Below are 17019 nucleotides of genomic sequence, written 5' to 3'. Positions count from 1 at the left end.
CCAGGGCATGGGGATGAAGGAAGCAGCAATGACAAGACTCTGTGGTCAGCTGCTGTAGGTCTCGAGCCACTTCACTGAGATGACCCATTTGGACATTTTCTTTTATGAATAAATAAGTGAATAAATAAAATCCGCTAGCTCCCTCTGTTATTCACCCTAACCACAATAGGGTGGATTGATAGCTTGTAGATGGGGTTTTTGAGAGATATGGAGAAAGTGTCCTTCCAGATTAATTCAAGGACAGCCCTCTAAGGAGTCTGTTACCCATTTTTCAAGCGTTCCTGTGTTTATTTACTGAAACAACAGGAGTAATATGACATCATAAATCTTTTAAAAATTGAAATAGTAGTGCCAGTCTTGAAAGATTAATAATAAGGAACGCCTTTTAGAGTGTGCTCATGGAAATGTAATATGAATGATTAGTGTTTTTGAACATTAGAATTACAGTGTATAATTGTAATGTTATAGCAGCTATATAGGAGCCAGTGATCCCTTAATGGAATACATTGTGAATTTAATTATTTACATGGAAAACTCAGGGCTGATATAGTCACTGAATGATAGACCTACTGTTTCCTACATCCTGAGTTAGGAGGGACCAGCGTTGCTAGCTATGTAGATAGACTCAGTCCACTTCTGTTATTTAGTTAGTTTTAAATTCTACCCTACAGCAGATATGCTTTTGTGTCGTTTAGGCTATCTTCCTGCAAGGCCTACCATAGGTGACAAAATTAATTGAACGAGGATTTTGCTTGCAGGAGAATGGGGCCCGTATCGGGGGCTGAGGTTCATTCTTGGGGCAGGGGGGGAGCTGTCTCCCACTGAAGAACCAAGTGGCTACGCAGGGTGCTTTGCCCTGGACTCCTTCTGCAGTGGTGGTTTCAAAACTATTTGGCAGAATCACATCCAGCAAAAGCATGCTTAAAAAGATGTGTATACACTTGGGAGGCACGTTTCCCTAGCGTGGTTTCTGGGTATACATACAGTCACTCAGGAAAAAACCAAGAGTTCTTCAGATGCTTTTATAATGTTAGTAATATTAAAAGTACAGTTTCAATCAAGAGCAAAACATCACTCCCCTGCACAAAAGACAGGCTCGCCTAGATTCAGTATCTCTGTGTCGGTATTTCTCCCCGTAAGTATTTGTGACCCGCAGGGTGCACCTCCCAGGGCTTCTCAGCTGCCTCGGGATGCAGGCGTGTTCCTCTGTGCCTCCCAGCTCAGCTGAGGGGCTTTACACGCCGGGCTGTGTTCAGAGCGGCTGCACCAGTCCAGAGGTTTTGCTTGCTCCCGCGAACAATCGATTTGATAACAAAGGGAAGAAGGAAGGAGAATTTTTTAAATCCTCTCAGCCCCAGTTGAGGGACTCATCATAAAACTATCAGACAGAATTCAGCAGAGTGGAAATCCCTGCTCTGATAAGCCCCAGCCCTGGAAGGCGAGAGGTGCAAAGTTCAGGATGGAGGTGCGCTTGCTGGGCGCCCTGCACTCCCTCATGCTTGGCTCTCGCCGCTGTTACGCATCATTAATGTTAAAAAAAGAGTGTCTAACCAAATTGAGCTGTAAGCGATTCACACCCAAATTACAGGCTTTCCTTTTTGCTACAAAAAGATTGTAATTCAGTGAAACATTAATTCCAATAATTCCTGGTGCATGATCCTGCACATGGGCGTGTGTCTTTTGCATGCAAGGAACTGTAAATGCACTGTATAAGAGCACATTTGTTAACACAGTTTATTGGCACACTTATTGGCAAAGCATACATAAAATACAGTTGTATTATATAACACACTGACTCACTGTGTCTTTACATGATGAGTTGAACATATTAATATGTAAATGAAAAAATTAGTTTCTTTTATAAAGTTTCACATAAATACACCGGAATAATAATAAAAAAACAAAACAAAACAAAACAAAAAAAAGTAAAACAAAAAAGGGTTTGAGGGCTTTACAAAAATATTATACAAGAAATATACTATGAAAAGAAATAACAACAAAGCCAACTCAGATACAATAATAAAAACACAAAAGTTTTAGATTTATTAAGCTGCCCACAAAGTTAATGGATTACATGGCTTTAAAATATCTGGATCGACAGCAATTTTACAAAGCATAAACTCTCATAGGACTGGGTGTCTTTTTCCACATAAAAATATTTCTCATGTCTTTGATGAAAAAAAGACATTTCTTGTTTCAGCATTTTTATTAAATGATGGAAAAAGTATCTACTGGCATCAGCTAAATGCAAATTAAAAATGCTGGATCCTTTAAATGATTAACTGATGAAAGGAAAGTTAAAGAGAGAATAAAAGTTACTTTAAATTACTTTTCCTTAAAAGCTGATTTTTTCTGAAACAAGAAATTTCAGGTGCAAGTTGAAAAGCAGAAAATATATTACAATTGTAAAAAGTTTTACATAGTTACGTTTATGAGATCCTGAGCACTGATGACTTGTTAAAATATGGCCATTGTTTGATGAGGAAAAAAACAACCCCTTCCAATAAAATGTATTGTCAGAAATTTGCCATGAGATGCTATTTAATTTTCAGTTATTTCAGTTGAGGTCAGTGCCAGTATCATGTTGTATGTGAATACTTCCAAGAAACGTATATGGAAGCTTATACAAGAGTTTTCCATAATTAAAAAAAAATCAGATAGCTTGAGTTTAGAAATAGATACTGTATCTTTTGAAAGGTGGGGTTTTTTCAATTTTATTTTGCAGAATGCTGTGAAACAGTAATTAATAACCCACTGACACACATTGCCGTGGGTACTGCTGCAGAATAACCTATTGGGAAGCTTGTGGTGTGGGGTTTTCAGATTTAGTCTCCTGGTTAGCAGGAGGTTTGCTGTTCCACGGGCTGTTATTTCCCAGTGCAGGTGAATTGTTGAAATCTTCTTCATCATCCATGCCATTTGCTGCATCATACTGTGTATTCTCTAATCTAGTGATAAGCCTTTCATCTTCATCCCCAAATTCGCCTCCCATCAGAGTTGGTTCTCCTACCACCATCACATCCTGTGAACAGCACCCAATATTTGTTATATGGAAACCTTGAGAGAGAAAAAATCAACTTAAAAAAATTATGTTAGAGAATTTGCATTTCTTAACTTTGTGATATTTGAACAACCGAGTTAAAAGTTCCTGCATAGTAGGACCCAGGAGACAGGCTTACACTTTATTTCTAATTTAAATGAAAAACTGTAACACGTCTCTCTAGCCGCATGCTCATGGCTCTGGATCTCAGAAACCCCAGAACTGAAAAGCAGGTGGACTGAAAAATGCGCATGATTTTAAGCAAATAAGCAGGCTATGAAACTGCCTTAAGCTCCTGCTTGAAATATTCAGCCTTTACCCAGTAATTCCTTCCTGAGCCATTTTGTTTGGAAAGGCACCAGGGTGCGTCTCAGTTGCAACTCGGCGATACGCGCACTTTAAGAGTAGTTTAAAAGAAACAGCATTTCGTATCCTCAGACTTCTCAGATGTGGAGCACAGCACTCTAATAAAGATGGTAACTCTCTTATCCATAGCCAGCCAAGCCCTTTTACGCATCCAATATACTTGACATTCTGCTACTTAATTATGGTAATTAATTTAGGTAAAGTTTTCGATAAAAACAATGTTCACACTGATTTGACAATTTGCATAGCTAATTAAGTCATTAGCAAAAACCTGCTGATTGCCAACAAGCCCTGAATTTACCATCTGTTATTTCATGGTGCCTGTCACCTAACTCCATGTAGGCAACCCTGCCGCCAATCTGTGCAGTAAGAGGACCAATCTGTCCAGCTGGTACCGTAAAAGGAAGATGAAGAGTGCTAATTATAATTACACTGATGAAGCTAGTAGTCATCAAAAACTGAAGCATGCAAGAAAGAAAGAATTCATCTAATCACTGCTTTAAGTACAAATTGTCCTTCTACGAAAACAAGTAAACCGCCTACTGTACTCCAGTGCATCACAGATTTGCTGCAAAAAAACCTAACCAGCATGGGATAGAAAGGTGCAAACTTGAGATTGGAAAGCAAAGGTGCAAAGCCAGAGAGCTCGCTTGTTCTCTCTGTTCAGGAGAATCAGGCTGCTGTGCTAACCACTAAAGAAATATGTGGGATGCATCTTTTCATGCAGCTCAGGTGGCAGGGCATCAGCTAGTGTTTGGTAAAAGTGCAGTAATTCCAGACGTCTAGCTTTGTACCTGCTGATTTAACAAGCCCTTCCAAGAATCCTAGCAAACAACAGATTCACACTTTAAAGGATCTGGTCCTCCTTATGAATGCAAAAGCATTTGTAAAAAGCAAACAGAAGACAAATGTTTGCATTCAGTCAGGTTTCTTTTTAATCTGATATGCCTTCACCATGAAACAATATAAATTATTGCCTGTAAGTATTTACACTGTTTCTCGATAACCCTCAGCAAAGGCTGACATGCTAGAGAAGAATGTTTATATCACATCTGCAGCCTGTGCTATGTGAAAAATTTGTGAGTAGATGGGAACTGTTACATTATTTCTTCTTTACATTGTCTATATTTTGTTAGTCCGTATATCCACAAAATATTTGGTTAAATAAAACTCACACACAGCTTTTCAACATAGAAGTTTAAGAGACAAAGGTGTTTATAACCAAAAGTTTGTCCTAATTTGTTTCATCCCTCTAAACAACAGACAATGTATAGTGTGCACTGCTGAACCAGACCTGACCCCATTGCATTGCGAGAGCATTAATGACGAGAGAGACCTGGCAGAGGACAGCAAGTTGGGTTTGAGCGTGCAGGGTGATACGGCAGGCAAAAAGGACCACAGTGGCTGAAATACAGAATCACAGACCGAGGTGGCAACGGTTCCTCTTACTTCAGTGCTCTTGAGTATGGACCTCAAGTTCTCCTTGTTGCCATACCAGCAAGGGGTGGGCAACTTGGATGAGACTTAGAGAAGTGCATCAAAAATAACTATGGGGCTAGAACGGCTGTCTGGGGAGGCCATGTGAAAGTATAAAGTTTGTATTACATCCACCAAATGATTGGGAGGGGTAAATATGCTTAACAGCTGCAAGTGCTGAAAGGAAGAGGATTGCTTTAGGCCAATGCGATGAGATGTAAACTAGGGTACTAAGACGACATTAAGTAAACGAAAATGTAACTCCCACTGCTAAGACAATATTCCTGTTACTGAGAACCAGAGACTGAGGATTAATAACCCCAGTGGAACAGTGCTAGCTTTGCTGCTCAGGTCACCTAACTCTGGGCTGGGAAAAGTCTCAGTCTGGGGTAGGAAACATTCATGCATCAGCGGGAGGGGGGCGCTCAATGACCTTGTAAGTATTTCCATCTCTCATTTCTCAGATTCTTTGCAAATATTATTCCTTTAATATAATGACACCCACTGAGAGGACAGTTTGCACTTATATTTCTCTCCATGCTATTGAGTATCTCTCTCTCCCTCTCTGGGAATTAAACTACAATTATACTGAGGTTAGTGGAGTTCTCCCTCATTCTATTTAAGAGATAGATATCACAGCATTAGTTACAGGACATTTTAAAAAAATAATATATACTCTTGACAATCCTGCCACTTATAGTTATGTCAGGCAAAAATCGTGTCTCAGGAAGCGCACATGCTGGTTCCTCCCCAGAGAGGATTCTGCTCCTCAGACTGAAAGCTGAAGACCCCACCGAGTGCACCCCATTGAACCTCCACTCACTAGTTCCCGTGCAATGACCACCAACCTCTGAGGAGGACTGGAAGTGACTCCTTTTAGAGCCCCTCAATGCTTCTCCTTAAATTGGCCAGTGGGGGTCACTGCTGTTGAATGACACAAGGCTCCATCCCTCCCAGGGTTGAGGCTGCAGCTCTGGAGTGCTCCTAGCTCCTGCTCATGGAGTGAGAAGCAGAATCCAAGAATTAAACCCTAGTCTCTTGCACGGCAGCACACACTGCTATGGCCTAGTTATGGTAGAACATATTTGACTAGATTAGTTTAAAAAAGATTTAGACTGTAGTCACTCAATCTTATTAATTTACTCTGTGATTAGAAACAACATTTTTGGTCAAGGAATGTCTCATGATAGTAAAATATGGTTGCAGTGAAGCACTGTAAATAAAGCAGTGGATGTTTTACATTATGTGATAGAAATGTATTATTTAATAATACAACCACAAAAGCAGCTTTCATGTAAATCATACCTTTCATCCTGAAATCACCCTAATTGCCATCCAAACTTAAATTGACGCATATAAACTATACACAGAGATCACTTCATACACAACTCAAATGCAAGCACTTCTATTTAACAGACCAGTCATTTCTCAAGCTTCATCTTTTTTTATACCTAGCCTCAAAGCTTAGCTCTGCTATGCCCAGTTACATAACTAAACTTTTTAACTTGGGATTTTAAAGATTATCCAATGGTTAAACAATCTCTAACTGGAGTCTGGAGGTAAAAATGTGTGGCGGGCCATGTAAAATTCCCCATCCCCATGCCTGCCATCTTTGCTGCTGTTAATATGTAGCCCCGCTCAGTGTGTTAAAGTGATTAATTCATAGCTCAGGTGTCACAGTCCCTGGAAATAGAAGAACAGTGCTTCACAAGCCTGAGATAATTAAAAATGCCTGAAACTATCAAGTATATTGTTCAAGCAAGCCTGATACCCTAAGGACTGAAGGTTGCACTAGTTTTAGCAGCCAGCATACCTTTATGTGCTAAGTCAAAAGAAGAAGGGCACCTCCTCCTGCCTTCCTTCCTTCCTTCTTACAGAATTGTTAGTGGCAATTATTTTAATAATTGATTTCTTAGATCCTTGCCACAAAAATTATTAATGGCTGAGAGCCCCATTGCTGCCCACACCCATAATGGTCACTGCCCCCAAGACAAAAACATCGGACTGACATTGGTGTTGAAATGATCTATAGAAACAGAACTAACATTTTACTTAGGTTTCAGAGTAAACACTTTCTAGAGGAAAGTGGCTATCTTTCACATCTCATCATAGTCCTCTCTGTTAACTTGACATTCTGGTCTTGTTTGGAGTATTTTTCCTAGAGCAGAACAACTGGAAACCAATTTGTTCACTCTCATCTCCTTACAGCTAAATCTTAGATTCCGAATTGCACAGTTCTGAGACATGGGATAATTTCTGACACTAATTTTCTGGCCCTGGAACTGTAGCTCTGGTACTACTACATCCATTACAAACCACCCAAACCTACAGTGAAACATGTAAGAGATTGTATTGCTCCCATCCACGTTAGCAGGTTTATTTATGGATCTGGCTTTTGAGGAGCTTACAGAGAACTACAAAGAGAAAGAGAGATTATTGAGGTATGGAGTGCAAGGAGGCTCTAATTAAGACTCTGGATGCAAGAAAGAACATTTGATTCACTTAGTGGCATGCAGTGATGCTTTATTCTTTCCAACACAAATAACATTTCACTGGGTTCATAGTTACACTATTACACTCAACGGGATCTTCATTAGTAAATGAAAGCAAAATCTGCCTGTTAATTTCTATAGTTATGGTTGGGAGCAGCCGAGAGTAATGGTTCTTAGAGCTTGTGAGAGTTGTGCGTTGTTGTCAGGTTTCCAAATTCAAATAGATGAAAATGGATCAATGTGCATGTTTTTTATTACACTTAACAGAAAGTGGTATTTAAGTGATATGGCTGTATGGACCACTTCTGATGATCTTGCATATACCTTTAATCCACAGATCACAGCGTACAAGTCACTGCTCTACGTACAAGGGCCTGGGCTTGGAAGAAAGTTTTATTTGAAACAGAAGAATATTAAAAATGCAAAGGAATAAGGCTTCAGCCAGTAAAGAGGCTTCAAAACTGAGCAAAGGCTTGGGAAGAAACTGCAGCTAGCTTCAGGTATTAGAGGAGATGAGTACTGTGTAAGTGATAAGGCAGTGACACACCCAAATTAAATAACTAACTTCTTTAAAATCATAGGAAAGCTAATAGGAAAATCATTGGAAAGGCAGACTTTGCAGAAGGAGTCTTGCCCATCTTTGCTCTTTGTTTGGAGGAAAGAAGAATTGGCAATTCCAGTTTCTGCGCAATGGGTTAACGTTTCTTCCAAAGATCAGACGTGATCGGGAACACGAACAACTCTGAGAACAGTTCAACTGAGCGGCATCTGCTGAGACTAAGACAGCTGAGTGGACTAGAATTTCTGGGTCCCTGTTCTGTCAAAACTCTATGCACTAAGAAAAGCCCATGCATCTGTGGAAATCACTGGAGGTAGTGAGCCTGCACCAATGAGAGCCTGGGAGAAGAAAGCTTCTGGTGAGAAAAATGCTTTTGTATTTGTGCTATTGGAGAGGCTTTAGTGGCACTTGGTTCGACTTCCAACACACTATACTTCAGGTCAAAAGAATCACTGGACAAGTAATATGCCAACCTAGGCATGAGTTGTGCAGTGCAATCATGTAGCACACTGGCTAACTACATTTGTTTTAAGAATGTAGGAAATACGTAACATGTAGGAAAGGTGTTAAACAAGGGACTTGGGCAGGAAGAGTCATAAACTGCCACAAGGAGGTGCTGACGGTCTGCAAGCGGTAGCATGAGAACTAACAGAATCACAGAAACCACATAAAGGAAAATGAAAGTAACAGAGTGCAAACGGCTGTCAAAAGGGCAAAACTTTGTATTTTATTTAGCAGGGTTGAGAAAGTATAAAAAAGTTAGAGATATGAGGACAGACTGTGACTAACTTTTTTCAGCTTACTGAGAGGAAAGATGCATACCCACCCACTGGCAGAGCCCCTTAAAATGGTTTTGAAGACTGTGTAATTAAAGATGTATCAACATCCGTGTGTCAACACAGTCAAAGTGCTCATAAATTTAAGGCAACACAAAGGGCACAAATGATACTGATTTATTAGGCTGCAGCAACTGAACTTGAGGGTGCAGTGCCAACCTGACCCGCTCATGGAAATACAACCATGTCATTTCACTTTCTGGGCTTGGCCCTGTACTATCAGCACTGTCCCTGCCTAAGAACTGATCAGAAAATAATCCAGGTAGAGGAAATGGCACAACCTGCTATTACTGAAGAACATGTACGTGACAAAAAATGACCCATCTCATTGATCAAGGTTTGTTCAGCGTCATGTATTTATCAAAAAATCTGGAAGGGGCTATAGGGAAAATGACAAATCTCTCTGAAGTTTCAAGCTTTGTCGAGCTTTGTCGTAGCTGATGGTACTCCAGTTGCTTTCTGGTCACTGTCCTGAACATGGAATGTTTGCCTCTCCAGACATGAAGACCTCATCAAAGAAACAGAAGTTTCTTTGGTGTGGCTGAGAAATGTGGGTGAGGGATACAGTAAGTTAACACATTTGCCATAGTGTACACAGCATTACTGTGGGAGCAAAACTGAATAATTACTAATGTCTTAAACCAAGAAACATTACATAGAATAGAGGCTAAAGAAATATTGTCTAACCAGGATTAATTTACTCTCAAAGAGAAACCAACATAGAAGCATGAAAGTGACAGGAAATTAGGAGTTAGATACTATTATGGTGGCGAGACTGTCTTTGCCGACTGGGAAGAAATCACTGGAGAAAAAGAGAAAGCTGGAGTACATGACGTCGTAATAACTGAAGTTTTGTATGGATATGAGCTCATTGTTGGGGTTTTCTAGAGAGGATGATGGGAATAGTGGAACTGAAACTCGCTCTGCTTATGTGAGTCATCTGGAAAGAAGATGCAGTGATTTCATTCCTCTTCTCTCATAATGAGAGGGAAAATGCTTTTAACACTGAAAATGAATTATTTCAGTAGGGGTTTTTTGTTGTTGTTGTTTGTTTGTGTTTGTTTTTTTTGTTTTAACTGAGCAGGAAAGTCCCATTCACAGAAAGTTCTATGGCCAAATGAAACTTCTAGTTAGTAGAAAAATGTCAAATTATGTTTGAGGATATCTTGTCTTCTGTTGCATATAAGGAAAATCAAATATTAACTACTGAATGATTTGCTTTAAGGTAAAGTTAAGATAAAGAAACAGAAAGCAAGTTACTGCTACCTGCAGCTAACTTCAGAAAGCAGTGGCAGGCCTGTAATAAGGCCCACTTCAAAGAATGCATAATTTTGAAGAAACATGGTAACATTGCTCTATTTAACTGAAAAGTGTTGAATAGTTTTACACCAAAATATCCTACTGCTAAAATTATTTTGAGCTCTGTCTACTCTACAGGGTGGGCCAACCATCAAGTCCATCTGGTTTGCTATGTTTGCTGTGGGGAAGATGGGAAAAGCTGTTAGTAGGCCAAACTGAACAGCTAAGTATTTTCCACTGTGCAGAGGGAAAGGAGAAGGGTCCTAAAAATGGAACCTGATCCTCCATGCAAAAGAGTTTGGACCACCTTGCTACTCTGGCACAGAGAGAAAACAATATTGAAAAATATTGACTATGCAGCATCTTGAAAGACAATGAAGGCTAAAAATCCATCCCTCATACCATGATAAGCTTCACCATTATGTTTCAGATGCTCAGATATCATCTCCATCAGGAAAGGTAACCTTAACTACTTCATTTGTCAGGAGCAGCCTTTCAGTACCTGAAGTCAGCCTGAATATCAGTGGGAGTGACAGGCAATTATCGGAGGGCTCCATTACACTCAAACGTACAAGCACACGTGGCTACCACTGAAGCCAACAAAAATCATCTCTCCAGGAAGAACCAGGCTGAAGAGAGGCAGAGGGCCAGATTCTGGTCCTACTGAACGGAACTCAGGGCAGGAAGTAGCTGAGATAAAGTGATTTCACTATATTTTAAACTTGGAGAGAGCAGGGCACTGCCTGGTTGCTCAGTTTTACACCTGATTGCTGTTTTTTTTCTTAAATATGGTTGATTATTGATCCAAGGGGTTTTCTGGCAGACACAGTCAGTGAGGCAGAGTGGCCCCTGCCACCAGGGGATCAGGTAGCTGGCCTTCTGACTGCTTTGTGCTGCCAGAAAAACCCAGAGATGCCTATATTAGGGAAAGAACCTGACTCCAGCGATGTGAGCCACGTGAAAATTTTAATATGACAAGGAGAAAATATGAGTTTAACGTACTGAAGCCCAAAGCTTCTGTAAGCAAGTGGATTGCTGATTCAGTTGCTAAACAAAAAAATCTTCATTTCATTTCACTTCACTGGTGTTAGACTACTCTTTTTTTATCTGGGTATTGAAGCTTCCTAGGAAGTGCCTGCTTTGTGCTAACAAAAGGCCTATATTCTTTGTCAGGCTTCAGAAGAGACCTAGCCCTTTCCTATCTGCTGATCAAAAATCCAATAAAAATCCCTGCATGTTATTCCCAAGATACCACTTTACAGTTCCTATAATATCATATTAATTTCCCTAGCTTAAAATGCATAAGCTATCTCCTTATTGACTAAAGCACACTTTGTCACAATTTGGGGTCTGATTGCCCCTATACTGTGAAGAAGGCAATAAATGTGATTATTAAAGTGCTGGTACAGTTCTGGAAATTACTTGGTCCTATACAATAAGGATGTCAACAGTTACAGCTAGCAGGGTGGATAAGCTGAGACCCAATTTCCAGGGGATCTACCTTCTGCAGGTGGAGTGATTGGAAAAAGATATAACCTCTGCAGGTAATTTAATTTGTAACCTGTTCCACTAAAGCATCTGAACCTGGCACCATGTAGAGGCAAGGTACTAACATAGAGAGACCAGCAGTCTGCATAGGTATGGCTGTCCTGTTCCACCGGGACTCATCCTCACTTAGCACCTGGCAGATGGAAGTCTGCAAGACTCATGCTATATCTAAAAACACAAGGCCCAATCTGAGTCCCACCACCAGTGGAAGGACACCCACTGACAAGAAGGGGAGTTGGCCCAGGCCTTAAAAAAGTAACTTCTGGTCCTCAGGACACCCCTGCTTGAGGGTCATTTGTTAAAGCTGCACTGCAGAATGGCTTCTTCACATCTCTCCACTAGTTCCCCAGCTTCCACAGCACACTGTGCAAGATCGCCTTTTGCTTGTGATAGTTTAGGCTCAAGAATGCACCTTCTTTACAATTAAGGAAAGAATTAAAGCACTGTAAGTGATTCAGGCCTAAAAGGAAAGTGAGACTTACAGGTACCTGACTTGATAGACTCAGGTTTGCAGCAGCTGACTTCTTCTTGCTGCTGGTACTATTTGCGTTGTTCCCAGCACTGCTGTTGGAAGTGCTGCTGGTAGAGTTTTTCCTTTTTCTCCGTTTGGTTGTAGGTTGTCTTGTGGGTTCTGCTGCAATAAAATGGTAAGAAGGAAAGCAAATGGCAGATATTGTAAAGCATGTACTAAAATGATCCATAAGCAGAAGTGCTGCAATATTTTTTCATCTAGTTTTCAATTCCTATGTTTACTAGTATATGTACTAGTAGTAGTATTATTAGATGTAACATATGAACCGTAGGATAATATTTGGACCCAAACCAATGGAATCTGCTTTCAGTTTTGTGTAAAGGACTAATGAAGTTTATTTTCCCAGCATTACCTATAAAGACATTTGAAAGCATTGTATCAATGGGAGTATCATGATGTCTATCATGATGTTCAAACTGACTGTGTAACTTGCTGAAGGTCACAAAGCAAGAAACTGCTAAACAAAAAACCAGGTCTTATTCTGAGGTAGGGTACAGCCTCAACTGACCCAGCCAGAGGCAAAGGCTAAGGGTAGCTTTCTACCCTACTGGTGCCATATGATCAACTACCATTTCAGTTCCTTCTGCCTCTGATGTGGGCTTCATCTTTAAAACTGTCACTCCCAAGGAAGCATGTTAGGGAGTACTGAATGCCATTGCTCTGTGAGTCTTCCAAGCGCAGACTGAATTAGGACAATTACATAACTTTTCTTAAATTGGAAAAGAACAGAGGGGCAATTGTACTTTTCAAAATCTGGCCTGGGCACGCATGCGAATACTCTTAGATACACAAATCTTTAATAAACTGAAAAAAGAGAGCATAATTATTTTGAGGAGTAAGAGGAAGGAGATTAGGTCCAGGCCTGTAAATAACATTATATTAGTCTCAAAGACAATTAATTATGAATTGTAGCTGTAATTTCAGAGTCACAGCAGGAAGCTGAATTACACAAACGATGAATTCTAATGGAGCCAGTAGGCATTTTGCATTCCATCTACACATATTTTTGTACTAAATTATATCCTAGTCATAGCAAAACCATCTGAATGTGCACGTCTATAAATCAGTTGGGTCAGACTGAAATCATAAAACACCAGAATAATTTTCAGGCTTACTTTTGGAACAGTGCTAATTCTTATTACTTTCCTTTGTAAGTAAATTTGCAGTAAATTTTCCCATTGTTTCTATATTAATTTAACTATCAAATAAGTAAAATACTGGAAATGAAACATACCTGGTGGGGCCACCATTCTCTGCCATTTTTGAAACAAGCAAGTCTTCAAGCAGTCTCGAGGACTTAGATTGTAAGTTTTATGTCTTGACATCAGTTCCTGCATTGGCTCCAGTATTACACACAACTGGAAGAAAAAGTCAGAATAGAATTGTTTCACCTAAGCAAAGACTCAGCTGATCAGTAGTTACATAGCTGGAAAGTATATTCTTGGATTTTTTTTTACCCTTACTACAGAGTATGCCTTGTACAGCTCAGTTTAATCTGCACTCTGATTGCAGGATCAAAACCCTGAATTGACAGAAGTTTTCCTCATTATTTGCTATCTTAAGTATTTTTAAAAAAATCAGTCTCTTCCAGAGTACAGAGATTTCAAAGAGTAGAAAATTTTCGTGCTTGCTTACCAAAGCTGCAAAGATGAATTAATATATAAAAAAATGGCCATAGCAGGTTATCATTCCCGTATAGCAAAATGTACACATAGTGATCTGACCCACTGCGCTCCACAATGAAGACTTCTCATAAATGAGGGTTGTAAACATGATATTTTTTCTTGATGTTGCATGCAAAATAATTTAAATAATTTTGTTCCTTTCTTGTTATGAGGACTATACATTCTCTTCCCATCACATGAATGACATGTCCAAGAAAAAAGAGAAGCATTTTATTTTCCTCATCAGCTTGAATGCTCTATTATGTCACAGAATCACAGAATCACAGAATGTCAAAGCTGGAGATTTCTGAAAACATAGAATTTCAAGCAAACCTCTTCTTTAAATAGATTCTTATATATTTTCTATCTATCTGTTCACTTAGTAATTAAAATCACTGTTCGCTGCTTTTTGCTCCTGTTAGCACAGCAGATCTAGCATAAAGAACACAGTGAGCTGGTTTCTATTCCCTCCTGTTTATCACCACAGAATCATTTCCAGTCAGTTAAACCTTACGCAAAACCACAGAAGACTACGGAACTGCACATGTGTAATCGAGGGCTTACTCTTGCTTGCAGGATTCTTGTTTTTTGGTCATCCTACATGAGAAGAAAGAATCCAGGTTGACCCCTGTGTTCCACCTGAAATTTGCAGGGCTGGCACATAGGAGGAAAACGTTCCTTACTTCTAACTGAGCACATTTGATAAGGAAATAGCTGATACAGAATAAACATGGAGCCTGCATGCCAATTTTAGTCACTTTTCAAAGCAGAACTGCGTTTAGAAGCAGGGGAAGGTTTGGCTTCTTTTACCAACAGAAGTAAGGCAACAAGTTTGTCAAATTTTTAGAAGTTAGAATGGAACTGCAGAAAGGCATAACTTAAGTCAAGTCTTGTTTTGAGTTATTTATTTAATTTCAGCAGTTCTTGCTTGGATTTACTTCAGCAGGCAATGTTTTCCTTCCTTTAACAAATATATAAGACATGAGGCAAATTCTTCTCTCTGTGCTGCACAGCTGATCAATGTTTGTTCCATTCTCCCCATGTGCACCCCATTCTCATTCATATAAACGGAGATGCCAAGTATGCAGGCAAAATAGCTGAAAGGGAGCTTCTATGAGGACTAAGAGATTAATTCAGCATTTAAATATTATTGTGTATTGGCACTGCCTTTTGATGAGCCTTTCATTAACAGCAGTTAAAACAGAGATAACATAAAGCAGCAGGGAGAATGAAGAGCTTCAGTATAAGGAATTATTTTTTTCCAACTGCAGAAATTAAATCTGCAGTTGCCTCATTGACTTTTTTCTTACATAGACTTTTTACATATATTTGTAGATAAATATCTGCAAGGTAATCTAATAGACAGAGTTCCTATCAGATCATGCACTTTGGGCTCAGATTTTCCTCCAGTTCAATATTCTACCAAAAATTAAAAGCAACAGGCCCTAAAGTATGTGCAGGATCAAGTCAATGCTGTGAAAGTGGTGTTGTATTTTGAGTTCTTATTCAATTTATTCTGAAACCTGCAGGCACTTGCTCAGGTTTTGTGTGTGTTTGTGTGAAAGGGATTTGTGATCATAATCAACACCATTGCTTTGGCCCTCAGAAGTCTGGGTTTCTGGCAGAGCTGCCTAAGTAAGCTGTCTTATTATGAGCAGATAGTAACTAGCGTGAAAAAGATAGCTGTGATAATTCTTAACAAACTAGTTAGCCCGGGCAGAGCACTACGCTCACATAGCTCTACTGCTGCTGGGACTAAAATTGTGTAAATATACATGTAGGGTCTTCCAAGATTTCCTTAGGGACACTTTATTCATGACACATTTACTCCTCTGTATATATTTATTGTTGGCAACAAAGAGAATGTTTCTTCTTTATCATCTGGCAAAGATGTTTCCTATTGTGTACTAGCTGTAATACACGCTAAGGAGAACTATGCAGTCCCTGCTGCCTGTAGATATCTTGACTGCTAATCCTGTCTATAATCTCTTTCACTTCACACACAAGATTAAAATTGGATACGGGCCCAAAATGTAGCAATACCTGACTGCTCTCACACATGTCGACTCCAAATGGTAAGTGCCAGGGCCCCTACACTGGGACATGGGACCGTCTCACCTCCTGGATATTTGGGAGCTGTATGAACTTGTGTGAATTCTTCTTCTGATTCTGGGGAATTCTCAACCATTTTCTCCCTCTAAAGTCTGCAAATTGTAAGGTTAGCTTTGGACACCTGAGTAATAGGAGAGCAGTGCACTCTGTAGTGACAAGTCCATTTAAAATGCATCTAGCTCATGTGAATTGGGCACAAATGTAAAATGAACTGGATTAACGATGATTGATATTAAATCTTGCAGTCTTTTTCAGTGACCCTTGAGACCTACCTGAGATCTAAAGTGATTCAAAACCAAATCCCTGAAGGAGGAAAAGATCATGGCCCAGTTATCTTAAGTCTGAGGAACCTGCCACTGACACTACCTTGCTTTTTGCAAAGAGCTATACTAAAAATGTGGGGACAGGATGAATTTAAGAGCTAGGTTGGCCAAAACCACCTGCTGTCTTTAACTGCTAGTGAGCAGGGTAACTGGCAGGCTGATTTGACTGCATCATTTTCCAAAGTGACTTCTTAAAACAAAGCTAACGAAATGTTTTACATACTCCTACATTCATTGGCATATAGAAGAAGCCTGAGGCTTAGACTGCCTGCTCCCCACAGATCACCTAATCTCACTTTGTGAATCCCTTTTCAAAACATCTATTTTAACATTTTTTCAAGCATTGGATAATATTAAAATGTACAAGTCTTTACTGTAGTACTATAATAATAATATTTGGAACACCAACAAACCTGATCTCTCTACAAGCATTTTCTGCACAGCTCAGGAAAACACCTTAAAGACTTAAAGACTTTAGTGCAGTGACGATGTATGTTCACAGAAATAATTTCTACATTTCTAGGGACACAGAACCTTTAATGGCGATGCTTGACAAGATGCAGACATTTCCAAGCTCCATGTTCAGGCAACACAAAAGGTGGGACTCATTTGCCAGCACACAGGTGTCTAGTGCCAGCTGAAATGCCCTAGGGTATCCTGGATCTGATCCAGCTGATCTCTCTTGCTGTCCCAGAAGGACACAAGGCTCCATGTGGATGTTTCAGGCACTAGAAGGTGTCTTAAGTGTATGGGCAATTGAATGAAGCCCAAA

At 39.7% G+C, this 17019-nt stretch overlaps 1 protein-coding gene and 1 long non-coding RNA gene across 18 annotated transcripts in view; one reads left to right on the top strand and one right to left on the bottom strand.

The window, feature by feature from the left end:
- Positions 1-17019, top strand: part of LOC142056634 (uncharacterized) — a 132711-nt gene that overhangs the window by 66730 nt on the left and 48962 nt on the right. The gene's annotated exons all lie outside the window — the stretch shown is intronic.
- The window catches only part of LDB2 (LIM domain binding 2), a 231730-nt gene continuing 216421 nt past the window's right edge, over positions 1711-17019 (bottom strand). For 4 of the 17 annotated variants that reach the window (XM_075091806.1, XM_075091805.1, XM_075091810.1 and 1 more), the window contains 3 exons: positions 13383-13506; positions 12099-12250; positions 1711-3022 (listed from right to left, as the gene is read on the bottom strand). In XM_075091806.1, coding sequence (XP_074947907.1) covers positions 2792-3022; positions 12099-12250; positions 13383-13506 — 507 coding nt within the window. In that variant the 3' untranslated portion in view covers positions 1711-2791. Of the gene's footprint in view, positions 3058-5730; positions 5877-12098; positions 12251-13382; positions 13507-17019 lie in introns of all 17 variants that reach the window. The other 13 variants (XM_075091816.1, XM_075091812.1, XM_075091819.1 and 10 more) reach the window with 13 other exon arrangements.

The sequence above is a fragment of the Phalacrocorax aristotelis genome, chromosome 4, assembly GCF_949628215.1.
Source record: "Phalacrocorax aristotelis chromosome 4, bGulAri2.1, whole genome shotgun sequence".
Lineage (NCBI taxonomy): Eukaryota > Metazoa > Chordata > Aves > Suliformes > Phalacrocoracidae > Phalacrocorax > Phalacrocorax aristotelis.
Note: the sequence above shows the minus strand (reverse complement) of the source record. Positions and strands in the feature narration are given on the sequence as shown.